The following is a 13,542-nucleotide window of genomic DNA, read 5'->3' on the forward strand; positions in this document are numbered from 1 at the left end:
ATTTTACCCTTTTATTTGTACACACACACACACCCCATATAGATCCACAAGAGCTACTCCATCCTTGGTACTGGTTTTGTTCTGTACAAGGTCAGCAATCCACCATTTGCATCTTGCATAGCAGTTTCCATCATATCTCATGAATAAAATTTGTATTTATTATTTTATCTTCTTCTTATAATTCACATTCCTCAGGGAAGCCACTGATTTTGCCTGAGTTTTGTTAAGCAAGTCTTATAAGAACCAGGAATTCCTGACTGGTGATTTAACAGGTTTCCTCTAAATATCCTAGTTACCCTGTGTGAGCTCCTGCAGGGGTGAAGGGCAGCTGGAAGTCCATTAAATACCTCTGCTCCAGGCATGATAAAACAGCAGGGTTTGCCAAAGCACCTCAGCCCTCTCCAAGGAAAGGACAGTATTTACCTGACAATTAAAAGTTTGTCAGTCTGTTCAGCAGGGGCAGAATTAGATTTGGAAAAGAGAGGCACTTCAGTTTCTTGCAAGAGGTGAAAATCAGCAAGCCCCCATTTCTGGGACTGACTTAGAGCCCATCCCATTTCCAGCAGAGCCAATTTGCAGCTGCACTCAAGGCAAGGATGGATCATCCTCCTCTACACCTCGGCCAGTTTTTCACATTTTCCACCTGGATTTCTCAGCTGGAGGGGGGCTGGTGTATTCAGCAGCCCTGGGTGGAGGTGCCTTTGCTGAGGCTGCTCTGTGCACTCTGCAGGAAGGGTAAGTGAGCACCCACTCCTGCAGGTACAGAGAGCACATCCTGGCTCTGAGCCAGCAGCAGGACCACTCTAATAGCAACCCTGGGCAATAATACCAGCAAGGAATTTGTGAAGATGGAAGGCTGCTACATGAGGATTTTGCTGCTGCTCTATTGTTATCAGGGCCAGAAAACAGCAGGTGAAGTAGTGATGATGACAAGGCCACCCTAAAAGAGTAAAAACTGCATTACAGCCCCTAGAACCTGCAGACCCACACTCCAAATCAACACAGTTCTTGAACAAAGTAGTCAGACTACCCATACAAGTTAAAACAATTAGTCCCTCCAAATAAAATAATGAATTTATCATGTATTTTTCAGAGATGTTGTTTGAAAGAGAAGCCCTGAAAAAAATCTCAGACATGAGAGTAAAAATGAATAGAAGGGACTCAACCCTAGAAAAATTCTACAGCACCAAGTGCTCCATTCTCCATGGTTGTCCCATCAGCATCCAGGAGTAAAACCAATAACACCCCTTCAGATTCTCCCACCCAAAACATTCTGGCTTGCATGTTGGACTTCTCACAACATAAACAGTCACACACACACACTCATTTGAAAAGCAATGTTAAATTTGCTTGAAAATACAAGGTAAGAGAGACTACTTTGTCAGATATTGGTTACAGGACTCCTTTCTTTTATGACTTAAATAATTTCGCAGAGGATGTGGGGAAAATGTTATTAATAATATTAATTAAATATTAATCAATATGAATAAATATTACTTAAATTTGTAGGCATCAGCCAATGCAACCAGGAGTTTTATATTGAAGAACTAAGTACTGATCTATCCTTCTAACCAGGAGACCAGAACACACCTCCAAGTTCCACAAAGGGAATTTCAGTTTTGTCTGTTCTTCACCTGCTCCCACAAATCGTGGTTCAGTTTACAAGTGGTCTCTGACAGAAAATGTTTTCCCCTATGTACAAAAGATGGCACCACTGACACCCAGACTGTGACCTGGGATTGGACACCACAGGATTGTTTTTTCCTCATGCAGCTGCTGCAGCAGGAATTCTGCCCAGCAGGAAAGTGCAGCTCAGGTTTTGACACATGCCACACACAACTCCTCAGGAGCCAGGGGGATGCTGCTGTCTTTGGTGTGAAAGCAGAGAAATCCATCAGTCCAATGTGTAAAGAGACACCTCCAGCAGCCCTGGCAGCAAACCTGGTACTAAATCAACTCACCTGTGGTAGCTGGGGCAGCAAGAGGGAAATAAGCAATTGATAAAACTGATGAAATACCCAGTCACAACTCTAAATTCATTTTAGGATGTTTTTGTTCTCTATTTCCAGATAAGCATTCCATAAGCACAGATTTCCAGTGGGATGTGCTACCCACCATGTCACAGGAAAATGGAGACTGGAAACAAGAAGGCTTTTTCTTCTGAAAGGTTACATCTGAACTGTGTGACATCTTTAGAGATCCATGTGGCCTGGGAAATGTGCAGTGCATGCAGCTCCAGCAGAAACACCCAAACTGCACACGCTGCAAGGCTTGTGTAAACACTGCACTGGTGCATGCTGCCAAGGATTGCCTTTTGTTTACAGCAGCAAAGAGCTGCCCAGTGCTTTTATTACTTTCCCAGCTACTCTGAAGCACCTACCAATCTCTCCACTCAGCATGGCAATTGTGGAAGATGCTTTTTGTATTACATGATTTATTTAAAGCCTGTTCAATCTCAATTTATGAAATCCAGATTGTGAAGCACCACATAACAATTTATTCTTTTCCTTAGCATCTTTGGTCACTAACAGCAATTTTGCAGTACACTGTGCCAAATAAACACACTTTAATACCTCAATCAAGCATTTGGGAAGCTGCTTACAAAGACTCAATGCACAGTAGCATCACTGCAGTTAAGAATCAAATGTCATTTCCATTTTGACCTCTGTCTTCACATACACCAAACCAAAACCATACCACGGTTAAAATCTGGATTCTAGCTTTTTGCTATTTTCTTAGAGCTAATTATTTTTCCCAACTTTGAGAAGATTTGATTTGGCCAGGCTTATACATTTTTCCCCCCTCCCCTAAACAACAAAAACACCGTTTTAGTGTTTTCAGATGTTGAGACCTTTTATGCTTGCTAAAGACACTAATTTGAGTAGAAAGAAGCAGCCATCAGCCAAAGTCCATTCTTTTGAAGATTACAGAGCTACGTGACAATTTCTGGCAGTTGGCCGTGGAAAAGTCAGGATCCGTTGGTGTCTTATATCCTGCCTCATTTTTCACATAAATGTGTGACATACATCTGGCTCTGGAAGAAATGTCAGTTCATCTTTCAGACCCACCAATTCGCCTCTTGATCCTCTTGGCACGTGAAATCTCATAATAGTTTATTTTAAAATCCTGCAGAGTGTTAATAGCAAAGCATAAAACTGAAATGCTAAAATCAAAAATAGGGGTCAGCTACCTCACCACCAATCTTTATGTTCTAGAATAAAGCTGCACAACCTTGCTGCAATAAAAGCACTGGGTACATTTTGGCTTTTCCACTGTGGTGAGTACCACTGGTCTTTCTCGGGATTCTGGATCTTAGGATTCAGCAGAACTTACACAGAACACATGGAATTTTGCTATGAGACAACAGGTTAGATTCCTGCATTTTTCAAGTGCTGAGTACAAACATGCCAAAAAAAGAAGAGACTTCCACCTTCCACTTGCACAATAATTCATTTCTCAGCTTTGTGCTGTCTGTCACTTTAAGATATCTTGTATGATGTTCTTTCTTCAATTGATGTGGTCAAATTTTACTGAGCCAATATTAAATTCTGACAATGTTCTCCTTTATTTGCATTTTAAGCATTAATGTCTCACCAAAAAAAAAAACAAAACAAAAAAAATTACTTCAAATCCAAATAACTGGAGGGTCTCCCCCATGTCATGTTTGGCAGCAGTGGGTATCAGCTCTAAAGAAATTTTATTTAAAGTTTACTTTTACAGAACACATCAAACAAAATTTTGCTAATTTGCTCAGATAATGATGGAACTGCTTCAGTGTCCATACAAGTGAAACTAAAGTGAGCTCCAGCATTCACCTGAGCTTAAGCCCTTTGGATGCTTACCATGAGAGGAGTGGAACATACTTCCACTATTACTTTGAATGAAAACCTTTTTATGTGGTATTTTGCCAGGAATAGAAATTACTCCTGTTCTTTAAAGTTTGACCCAGTGCAGCTGCTTTGTTTAAAAATAAAGTTAATGATTACTTTTGCATCCACTTCAATAGATCAAAAAAGAATATTATTCCAAAAATCGAAGCAATGTAAGTGATTTTTATTTGCTATTTGAAATAAATTAAATGGAAAAAAGCCAGGTTTTTTTGAAAATGCAACCAACATACCTTCTTCATTAACATTTTGCAATGTTTGACAATACTTAATAAAATAGCTTTAATATTACCTAAAATGTTGCAATTTAGCCTTTGTAAGTTACGCCAAACTTTCCATAGTCCATTCTCCAAAGCCTACTGACTCATAGCAAAAAAAAAAAAAAAAACAACCCAGATTTACAGTTTTGTCCTACAAGTGATTTAAACTAAAATACCAAAAAGTTGCAAGTTTCCAGACCTCCCTTTCATACTACATTAATTTAGGAAATATTTTAATGACAGGCAATCCTAAAAGAGAAGCAGAGATGCAGTATGGTTAACAGGCCAAGTTAAGAGTTTGTACAGGGAAGAAAAAAAGAAGTTGAAACTTTCAAACATCACAGACTTAAAGAGACACTATTAAAGGTATCATATTTCCTGCCTTCTGCTTTCACAATATATATTGTTTTCAGTTCTTGGCAGAGCAGGCTCTGCAGAGATGACATTTGAATTTGGGTTCTGCCTACCAATAGCCAGCCTTTCTCCTGGAAGTTTCTCAAAACTCTTTCAAAATTTAATTATGTGAACCTTTATCTAAATATAGATATGAGAAAACTACATGAATCTTTATCTAAATAAAAGTATGAGAAAGACCTATTTATATATATGTACAAATGTATATAAAATGAGATTAAAACTAGGACTTGGTAGTTAGGATACTGACTCTTCAAGATGATATACAATGTGAAAAAAATATTGTACTATGTCAGGCTATGTTTAATTTTAGAAAATTAAGCTAGAGGTTTGGTTTTTTTTATATAAATCAGCTATGGAAAAACTCTGCACCTGAAAGTACTTTCTAATTGAATATAGGTAAAATCTGCTATAATCAGAATATAAAACTCATCTCCCTTACTGCCATAGATGGAGCTTTTTCTGATTCACAATAAAAGTATTGGGTAAATTAATTTTAAATGTTCAGTGCCCTCATTAAACAACTCAAATGCAAATCTAATCCTGAGATCATCTGAAACAGCTTTAGCACAGCATTAGCTCAATACACCAGACTTCTCTTGAATAATTGCTAGTGGGCACTTAACTCTTGAAAGCTGCTTTAGAAAATATCAATGGGAAAATAACAAGTCCTACAAGAAATGCCTTGCAGATAACAGTTACCAATCAAGCATAAAAAGCCTGCATTCCAAACCAGCTTGTGATATTGTTCTGGTCACCTACCTCTAACAAAGAATAATTCTCCAAGGTATTTCAGTTTTACAGAGGTTTTGTCCTGCTCCCACCATAAGCAGACAGAATTAATGATGATGATAAGGAGCACACACAGCTAAGAGCATTTGGATGCAGAATTAACTTTGACCTTTTTAATATTTCAATTTGTACTCCTGCAGGGCCAGGAGTTTCCTATAAATTGATTCCAGATTAAGAGACTTCTTATATTCACTTTCTCCAAAAAAGAAAAGAACTTAATTGCTATCAAAGCTGAGGAAATTTACAATCCCTCCTCCACTAAGTCTTCCATGATACCCTGGGATCCAGTGCTATCACTGGCATTATGCTACCTCAGAGGAAATGAAGCTAATCAGAAAACTAAATATAATATAAAGGCAGTTTTAGAAATAGTGTGGTTCTCAAAGGAGAAAACTGCAATTTCCATCAACATAGACATATATAAAATACAGAAATACACAATAACATTAAATTATTATTAAAAAAAAAAAATCTTTCCCCCAGATACCAGTTTTTGCCCAGATAATGTCCTTTTGATGATGCTATTGAGACTCTGGCTTCACTGCCAGTTCTATTTTCTTGGCAGCCACTCTACACTTTATTTCAAGTATTAGCTATCATGTAACATAAATTCAGCTGTGTTTAAGAGCATACTTTAATTTAAGCAAGTACTCATCTCTTTCTCAAAGAAAGTTAATTTTATTATCATTACATATTATGGGTCATTAACAGTGAGGTACAAAGCCTGTGGCTTTTCCAGGGGTATAAATACAGATACTTACAGCCGTTCAAGTTGTTTCAGGTCCTGAAAAGCTCCACGTTCTATCACACTGATCTGATTTTCTTCCAAGTGTCTGCAATTCCAGAAATACCAGTTAGTTTAAAAAAAATATATAAAAGCATTCCCACTTCTCCTTAAACATTATCAAAATGCTTTTCACCTAAGTACCAATACCAGTTTTAATTGGAGATGGTTAAAATAACTGGGGCAGAGGAGCACAGTTTCTCCTGGTTACTAACAGGAAATTGACTCCAAATTTCTCTCCTGACCTCCACATTTGGTAAATGTTTTTGTTCCTCAACTTCTGTAACCACATTTTGCTCAGAAAGGTGCCTGTCTGGAGGCTGGCAGTGACATTCCTGGGACATTCCTAATCTTTCTAGGAAATTTGTGTGCCAAAATTGAGATAACTGACTTCCACAGCCCACAATAGGAATTCACTCAATGGCAAGGTATTATTTTGTCCAGACTCTGCTCTGCACTGATTTCAAATACAAATAGATATTTTTATGTATGTATTTGAATGATACAAGTCCTCTGTAAGGTCTCCAAAGGGGTTCCACCCCTCAGGAGCAGCAGCTGTGTGACAAATCTACTGCCCCACTGTACAACAGGGTGCACAAACACCTGAGTCAGGTCCAGCTTTCCACTGTGGCTGATCCTGCTTTTGTCACCACCTGACACCAACTCTGGAATAAGTTACAAGCAAAGGAGGCTGACTTCTCTCTGATTTACAGTGTGCAGGGCATGACTGCCATTCAAAAATGTCAAAATTTCTGCCACAGCAGAAATGCTCTTGATAGGTGAAATGGAAGCTAAGAAAGAGAGATTCCAAGAGCCCCATGTGAGGTGACCTTTTCCCTCCCTCCAGCACACACCCATTCCTGCTTCTGCCAGAGCACTCATGCAGAGACTGAACACCTCTGAACATTCTGTGCAAACACCTCTGAGCAGTCTGGACCCAGTGAAGGCCAGGGAAAAACACAATTCTTGCCTGTTCAGCAGCCACTCCTGCCCTCAGTGCTCTGAGGATGCTCAGAGCTGTTTGACTGGATAGGAGCTGAGGGCACAGACAGCAGGAAAGTACCCACAGAAAACACCAAGAAGGTGGAAATATAAAACTACAAAACTCAAGCATGTGAACAAGAGAGTCATGTTGTTAAAGGCAGGGAGGAAACACTGTGTGAGGAAAAGGATGAAGCTGTAAGGGATGAAAGGAGAAGGTGCACCAAGGAGCATTTTGAATGTGTGCTGTTTGCTTGAGACTGGAGGATTTTTTTCTGCCTGTCCAGGGCTATGGGTTTCCAGATCACTTGTTCCTAGTTCTCATCCTGATGAGTGCAAACAGGACTAGGCTGCCTTTCTAGGAACACTGAGACAGGCTGGGATTTCTGGGAAATCAGTGGGATTTCTGTCTTCTCACTACATCCCCCAGCAAATAGGGAAGGGAGGACAAAAAGGAAAAATACAAGTTTAGTAACAGAATTATGAAGATACCATAAGATTAACCAAATAAAAGTCTGAAGGATGTTTTATCCCAATGACTTCTGTGGCAGACACCACACTACTCAAAGTCTGAGCAAATGAAATACATAAACCTGGAATGAACACAGGACAAAAAGCCCCATGTAAATATGGCAGTTGTACATTTTGGTTCTTCCTGAAGGCATAAAAGACTGCAGCAGCATTAGGCAATGCCTGGCACTATGAAAAGCCAACCAAACTGAAACAACTACTGGTATAAATATAGTATAGAACACGTATTTTAATAGACTCCCAAAAGGGCATTGACAGTTGGGATGGGAGCCAAGGAAATCAAAACAAATCCTCTGCTGGAGATGAGAAACACCACAAGAACAAAAAGTCTTTCCATGGATTCGAGGTGTTTTCTTAGTGTATGAGAACTTGTTCACAAGTGCTAAGGTAGCTGGAGCAAAGAGTCACCTTTTCCTTAGCAGGACTTAGATATTACCTGAATTATCACTAAGAACTGTAACAATTCAACAGTAGCAGCTTTAGGGGCTTTAGAAAATACTCAGAGGAAAAATTTTCATCACTAACCTAGTGGTGTTGTTTGAGGTTCATGTAGAGAAAACAGGAAACCAGGAATGACAAAGTCTGCAGATTTTGTTCAAGGGATGGTTAAGTCTTGACAGACACTGAGATGTGAGACAGCACCACCTGAAATCTTTGTATTTATGACTGTGTACTAGACCAAAAAAAACTCACCAGTTTCCTTGTGTTCGAGTTCTACAGCTAGCATTGATCAACTTCTGCTTAATACTATGCAAAATGCTGATAATGGGACTGTACCTTACACTAGCCAAAATGTGAAAGTCCTATTTGCTAGTGCCTCAAGATAATTGATGTATGTATGAGTGATTGCAAAGCAGACCAAAGTCTTTGCCACATGACTTATTCAAAGCTAGTAAGAAGCAAATGAACACCTCTGAAATTACTTCAGGGTAGAGCTAAATTTTACTGTCTCATATGACAAACTGTTCAGGTTGCCTAGTTTAAAAGAATACCAACAACTGAATAATGTGTCAAAACTACTAGAATTTGATCTCTGGGATTATGGAAATTCTAAGTAGTAGCACTCTAAAATAGTTTAGTAAAAACCAGGTAAGTTTTGTTTTGTACTCACAAGACGCGAAGATTCTTCAGCCCTGTGAAATCCGTCTTTGTGATTCTTGTGATGTTATTTTTTTCTAGATCCCTGCAGAGGACAAAGAAAGCAGCATTCAGACATTATAAATGACACCCACAATTCCATTAGCAGACAGTATCTGCATCACTGGAGCACCCACCAGCTACTCAAACTGTATAAACAAACATTTGCATTAAAATCTCAAGAAGTAAGTCATTGTTCCTGATGCATTTTGCTTCCTCCTCCTCCATATTGTTCTCACAGATGAAGTTTCTCCCATTTTTAGTTCTAGTGTCAGTGCTAACTATATACTTTTTTTCCCCCTTGGACTACAATTCTGTATATCCAAGACTCAATTAGCACAAAAACTGAAACAAGAGTACAGAGCCCCAAATTTGTTATTGTAAACCCAAGTGAGTCCAATCTGCTGCAGAAACTTTGGCCAGACAGAGCCTGAAAAGAGGACAACTTATTTCAGTGACTGCTTAGTGTGCTCCTACCCAGATGACTGAAATATTCACTGGTGCCATAGGACCTGCTTTGCCATTTTCTCCTCTCTAGACCTGCCTTTGCCAAGAACCCCTAAAGTTCTGCCAGCTGAGCACATCCTGTTATTTGACCCCAGATATTTCATGGTTTTCAGTCCTCTCCACCTTTCTCCCTATCCAACAGGGACAAGATAAACATCTGGTCTTCATGCCATCAAAAATATGGCATGTAGACACAAAATGTATAATATTTTTGGCATAACTTTTTGAAACATTTGACATCAATCTTTCAATGAGTCTAACATATAAGAAAGACCTTAACTGGACTGAAGCAGTATGTGATGCACTAGAGCACAGAATTAAGTGTTTAACAATATTGGAATCTACTTCTAATGGTTATTGACAGACATCAAAATAATACCAATAAAATCCTTGCATCATAAAACGGATTATAAACAGATTTTACAAACTATAGGATCTAGTTTGTGCATCTTAGTGTGAGACATTTGTAGAATATAAGAAACATTCTCCTGTCAGGCAAGCACAGATAGAAAGTAAGGAGAAAGATAAGGAAATGAGGGGAATATTTCAGTTATGTGAACAAGACAGCCTGTACCCCAATGTGACTTATGTCAGCTGTATTTTGAAAGGTTCACTGGAGGGAAGAAACCACAAAGCCTGGACAAGGCACTTTCACTGCCCATACCAGCCCTTCTCTTCCATTTGTCTTTATCCTATTGATTGACTCAGGCTTTTCCCCGAGAATACCTCTGAATCACTGCCTACATCTTTCAGATTTTCCAGCTTAATTTCCTCTTCTGTTCTCAGTTCAGTTCTTCTACCCTGGTGCATCATTAACTACTCACTGGTGTGCCAGTGAGCTGATTGCAAGAAATGTTGGAAAGAATTACGTCTGGAGTAAGCAACGTGTAAATAGCTCGTGTTTGACTTGCATGTTGTTCCCCATCTGCTTTTCATGGCATTCCATCACAAGCTTTCCCTTTATCTCAGAGAAGCTCTAGCAAAACACAGCATTAAGCTGGTTGGAATCCCCCAAGGCAGAGAGGAGCCAGCCAAGGGACATGGAGCAACACGGTGTCCATGGCCCCAGTTTTTGTGTATTTTGGTAAGATTTGATCCCAGCACAGCTTTCCTTGGCTTCAACAAGGGCATGCAGAACCACCACTCCTGCCATCCACAGAGCAGCCTCTCCACCACACCCAGTCTGGGACACCAGTCCCACACAAGCACAGCTCCTCTCTGCTTTCAGCCCCAGGAACGCTCAGCATTCTTCCCCTGGGGAAATCTGCAGCTCTCTGCTCTGAAAGACTTTAACATTCCTTGATCAACACGTATCTTGAGATTGCTTTTTCCTCTACTCATGCAGATTGGCACAGCCTATCCTGTATACACAATATCAATCATCCTATTAATCACTTACAACATTTAGTGTCTCAGTGAAAGGTTTCCATTTCTGTTATTCCAATTACTTGCACCATGTCCTAACCTTAAGAGAAACATTCCTCATGAAGTCCACTTTCTCAAACCATAACTGCTGCCTCTGTCTGTTTTAAAAAACAGTGTTTACCTTCTGAACATTTGCCTTTTCCAGCATGCTCTGCCTCAAGGCTTATCTGCCATTTGAAGAAAAACAGACTAAAACTGTGATGAACTACGTAAAATTTCCTCCTCCTGTTCACAGTAGGTCTAAAGCTGCTGCAAAGCAGCAGACTGCCACAGGTTACCCCATTAGTCAATTAAACTTTGTGACTCTGAAGTTACTGAACTAATGCAGACATTAGTGGTTTACAGCTGGTATTTGTGGGCAACATAATATTTTATGTTTCCTTTATAAAGTTTGGCAGCTGATTATGGGCTCACTAGTGGGTTTCAACTACAAAGAGCTAAACCTTAACATGTAATCTTGGTTGGCTTTCAAACACATCAGTGTTCAAAAGGACTCTTGGAACTAAACAGATTTCTTGGAAAAGAAATCATTTAGGTCTAAGATATGAGGAAAATAATACCATGAAGGCAAATTTAATTTATATTTCACTTCAACACGTATCTATATCCAGATGAAATAATTCTACATAATATTCTTATTGTGCTGAATTCCTTAATTTTGGGTAGTATGTGGGGCCAAGAAGATCTTGAATCCTACTCAACACATCTCTCTCTCTCCCAGAGGACCAGCTACTACTCTTGGACATTTCACATTTAAATAAGACAGTCTAATCAATTAAAAACATCCAAGAAAGCTCCATGAAGGAATTCAGGTCTCTTCGGAAGTGTCAGCAGGAAAGCTGATTATCATTCCATTAAAAAAAAAATAATCACAAATTACATCTGTACCAGCTTGGATAAAGCTCTTGACATCAGGTCTGCCTTGTCAATTGATTAATTTATTTTAGCATGATTTGTATGCCAAAGCATGCTAACCATAGAACAGCTACAGTGGTAGTTTTAAGAAAACAGACATGGAAGGAATTATTTCAGGGAGAATAGAAATATGAATTGGACTAGAATGGTATAAGACATCATGAAAGTGAGTTCAGATGAGCTATTAAGGGAGCTTTACTCATAAACATATCCTGCTATGTTCTAATAACAATTTAATTCAACACATATTTTGTAGATGCTGAATACTGAGTCACACAATGTACACACTTATTACAAACAGGGATGCTCGGAGCAACTGGAGCAAATCCTGCTTCATTGCAATAATTCCTCTGAATTGCTTCATCTTTCATTCTTCTGTAAAGACAATCAAGTGAATTTAAGACAGACTTTTCAATGTCTTAAAGCACTAACATCCCCAGGAGCATGCCAGGAGTGCACAGATTTCCTCTGCTACATTTCAATTGATAATTATTCTGTTCAACCACTCAACTCTTCCAAAACATCCGGATGCTGTTGTCAGCCCCCACCCTCCTCCTTGAACTGGATCAAGCTAATGACTGGAGAAGTAAATCCACTTGTCTCTTCACAGTTTTGCTCCAGCCTTGGCAAACCCAGCCCTGATCCTGGACAGCTCGGAGCCTCCCTCCCCTCTGATGCACAAAACTGGGATTGAGTCTGACACCTCATCAGCCCCACAACCAGCAATGCAGCCCTTAAACAAGGGCCAACAACAACAGCAATCAGATGCACATCTTGCACAATCTTCAGCTCAGTGATTCAGTAGAGATGTATAAATTAAACACCTGATACAACGTTCAAATCCTTTTATATACAAGGATACAAACTTCAAAGAAACACTACCAGATTGTAGCAAGTTCCTATTGCACTCAGGGGTTATTTTTCTACCATCCGAACCCTCTTTCCATTAGAATATCCAAGATAATCTGGATAATGAAGTTGGGCCCTCATCATAGTTGTGAATCTTGAGAATACCCAGGTCAATCCAGACTATAAATTTGGGGTCTTTCAATCAGCTGCTCATTTTAGAGCTCTACAATTCTGTAATGGTTTGGTTTAACAGTCTCTGATACATGGGCACTTCACAAGTTCATGGGCACAAAAAAAAACTCATTCTGTTGTTCTCACTACAAATGCTGTATTTGCTTTAAGATGAGATTCTATTCTGTGCTTTAAAAAACAAAAAAAAAAACAAAAAAAAAAACCAAAAAAAAACCCAAAAACAAAAACAAAAAAACCCACAACCAATCAAACATTTTTTCCTGATCTGAAAACTACCAGACTTTAGGCTTAAATCTGTTACCTTTTGATCAGAAAAGAAATTGCCTAAATTTAGTTCCCTTTCTAGAAAGAACACAGTTGTGGCATTTGGTTAAAGGCCATCTATTATCACTAAGTGCTCAAGAACAACAAATTTGTATGTTTTGGACAATTTTCAGGTGTCCATCTGGCAAACAGTGACATTCCCAACAAAAGAATTGCAAATACTTGATGCCCAACAATTTCATGGCAGCTGATTTTGCATTTCAGTGACAAACAGTCCTAGATGGGCAGTACCTTGAAAAATATTTATTATCTAATTAATATGATTTGTCTTTAACCTAAGACAACATTACACAAAATGAAAATCCATGGAAAACAGAAAAAACCCTGCTATCTAAGGAGAAGGAGCACCAGACTTAATTACAGTCCTCAGATATTTCTTCATTTACATCAATAAAGAATTCAATAAGAGCAGTAGAGAAGCTCATCTCAAAAAGAGCAGTAGGGAAACTGTATTTAAGGAAAAATTAAATACACTTCAAAAAACAGCTCTTACCTAAGCTAAACAGCAGTAGGATTCTTTCCTGTCCAGCTGCTTCCTTACTAA

General features: G+C 39.0%; 1 protein-coding gene across 4 annotated transcripts in view; it reads right to left on the reverse strand.

Moving 5' to 3' along the window:
- SLIT3 (slit guidance ligand 3) overlaps positions 1–13,542 on the reverse strand; it is a 463,958-nt gene that overhangs the window by 433,943 nt on the left and 16,473 nt on the right. For all 4 annotated transcript variants that reach the window (XM_079319922.1, XM_079319923.1, XM_079319921.1 and 1 more), the window contains 2 exons: positions 8,761–8,832; positions 6,115–6,186 (listed from right to left, as the gene is read on the reverse strand). In XM_079319922.1, coding sequence (XP_079176048.1) covers positions 6,115–6,186; positions 8,761–8,832 — 144 coding nt within the window. The remainder of the gene's footprint in view (positions 1–6,114; positions 6,187–8,760; positions 8,833–13,542) is intronic.

The sequence above is a fragment of the Erithacus rubecula genome (assembly GCF_903797595.1).
Source record: "Erithacus rubecula genome assembly, chromosome: 16".
NCBI classification, from domain to species: domain Eukaryota; kingdom Metazoa; phylum Chordata; class Aves; order Passeriformes; family Muscicapidae; genus Erithacus; species Erithacus rubecula.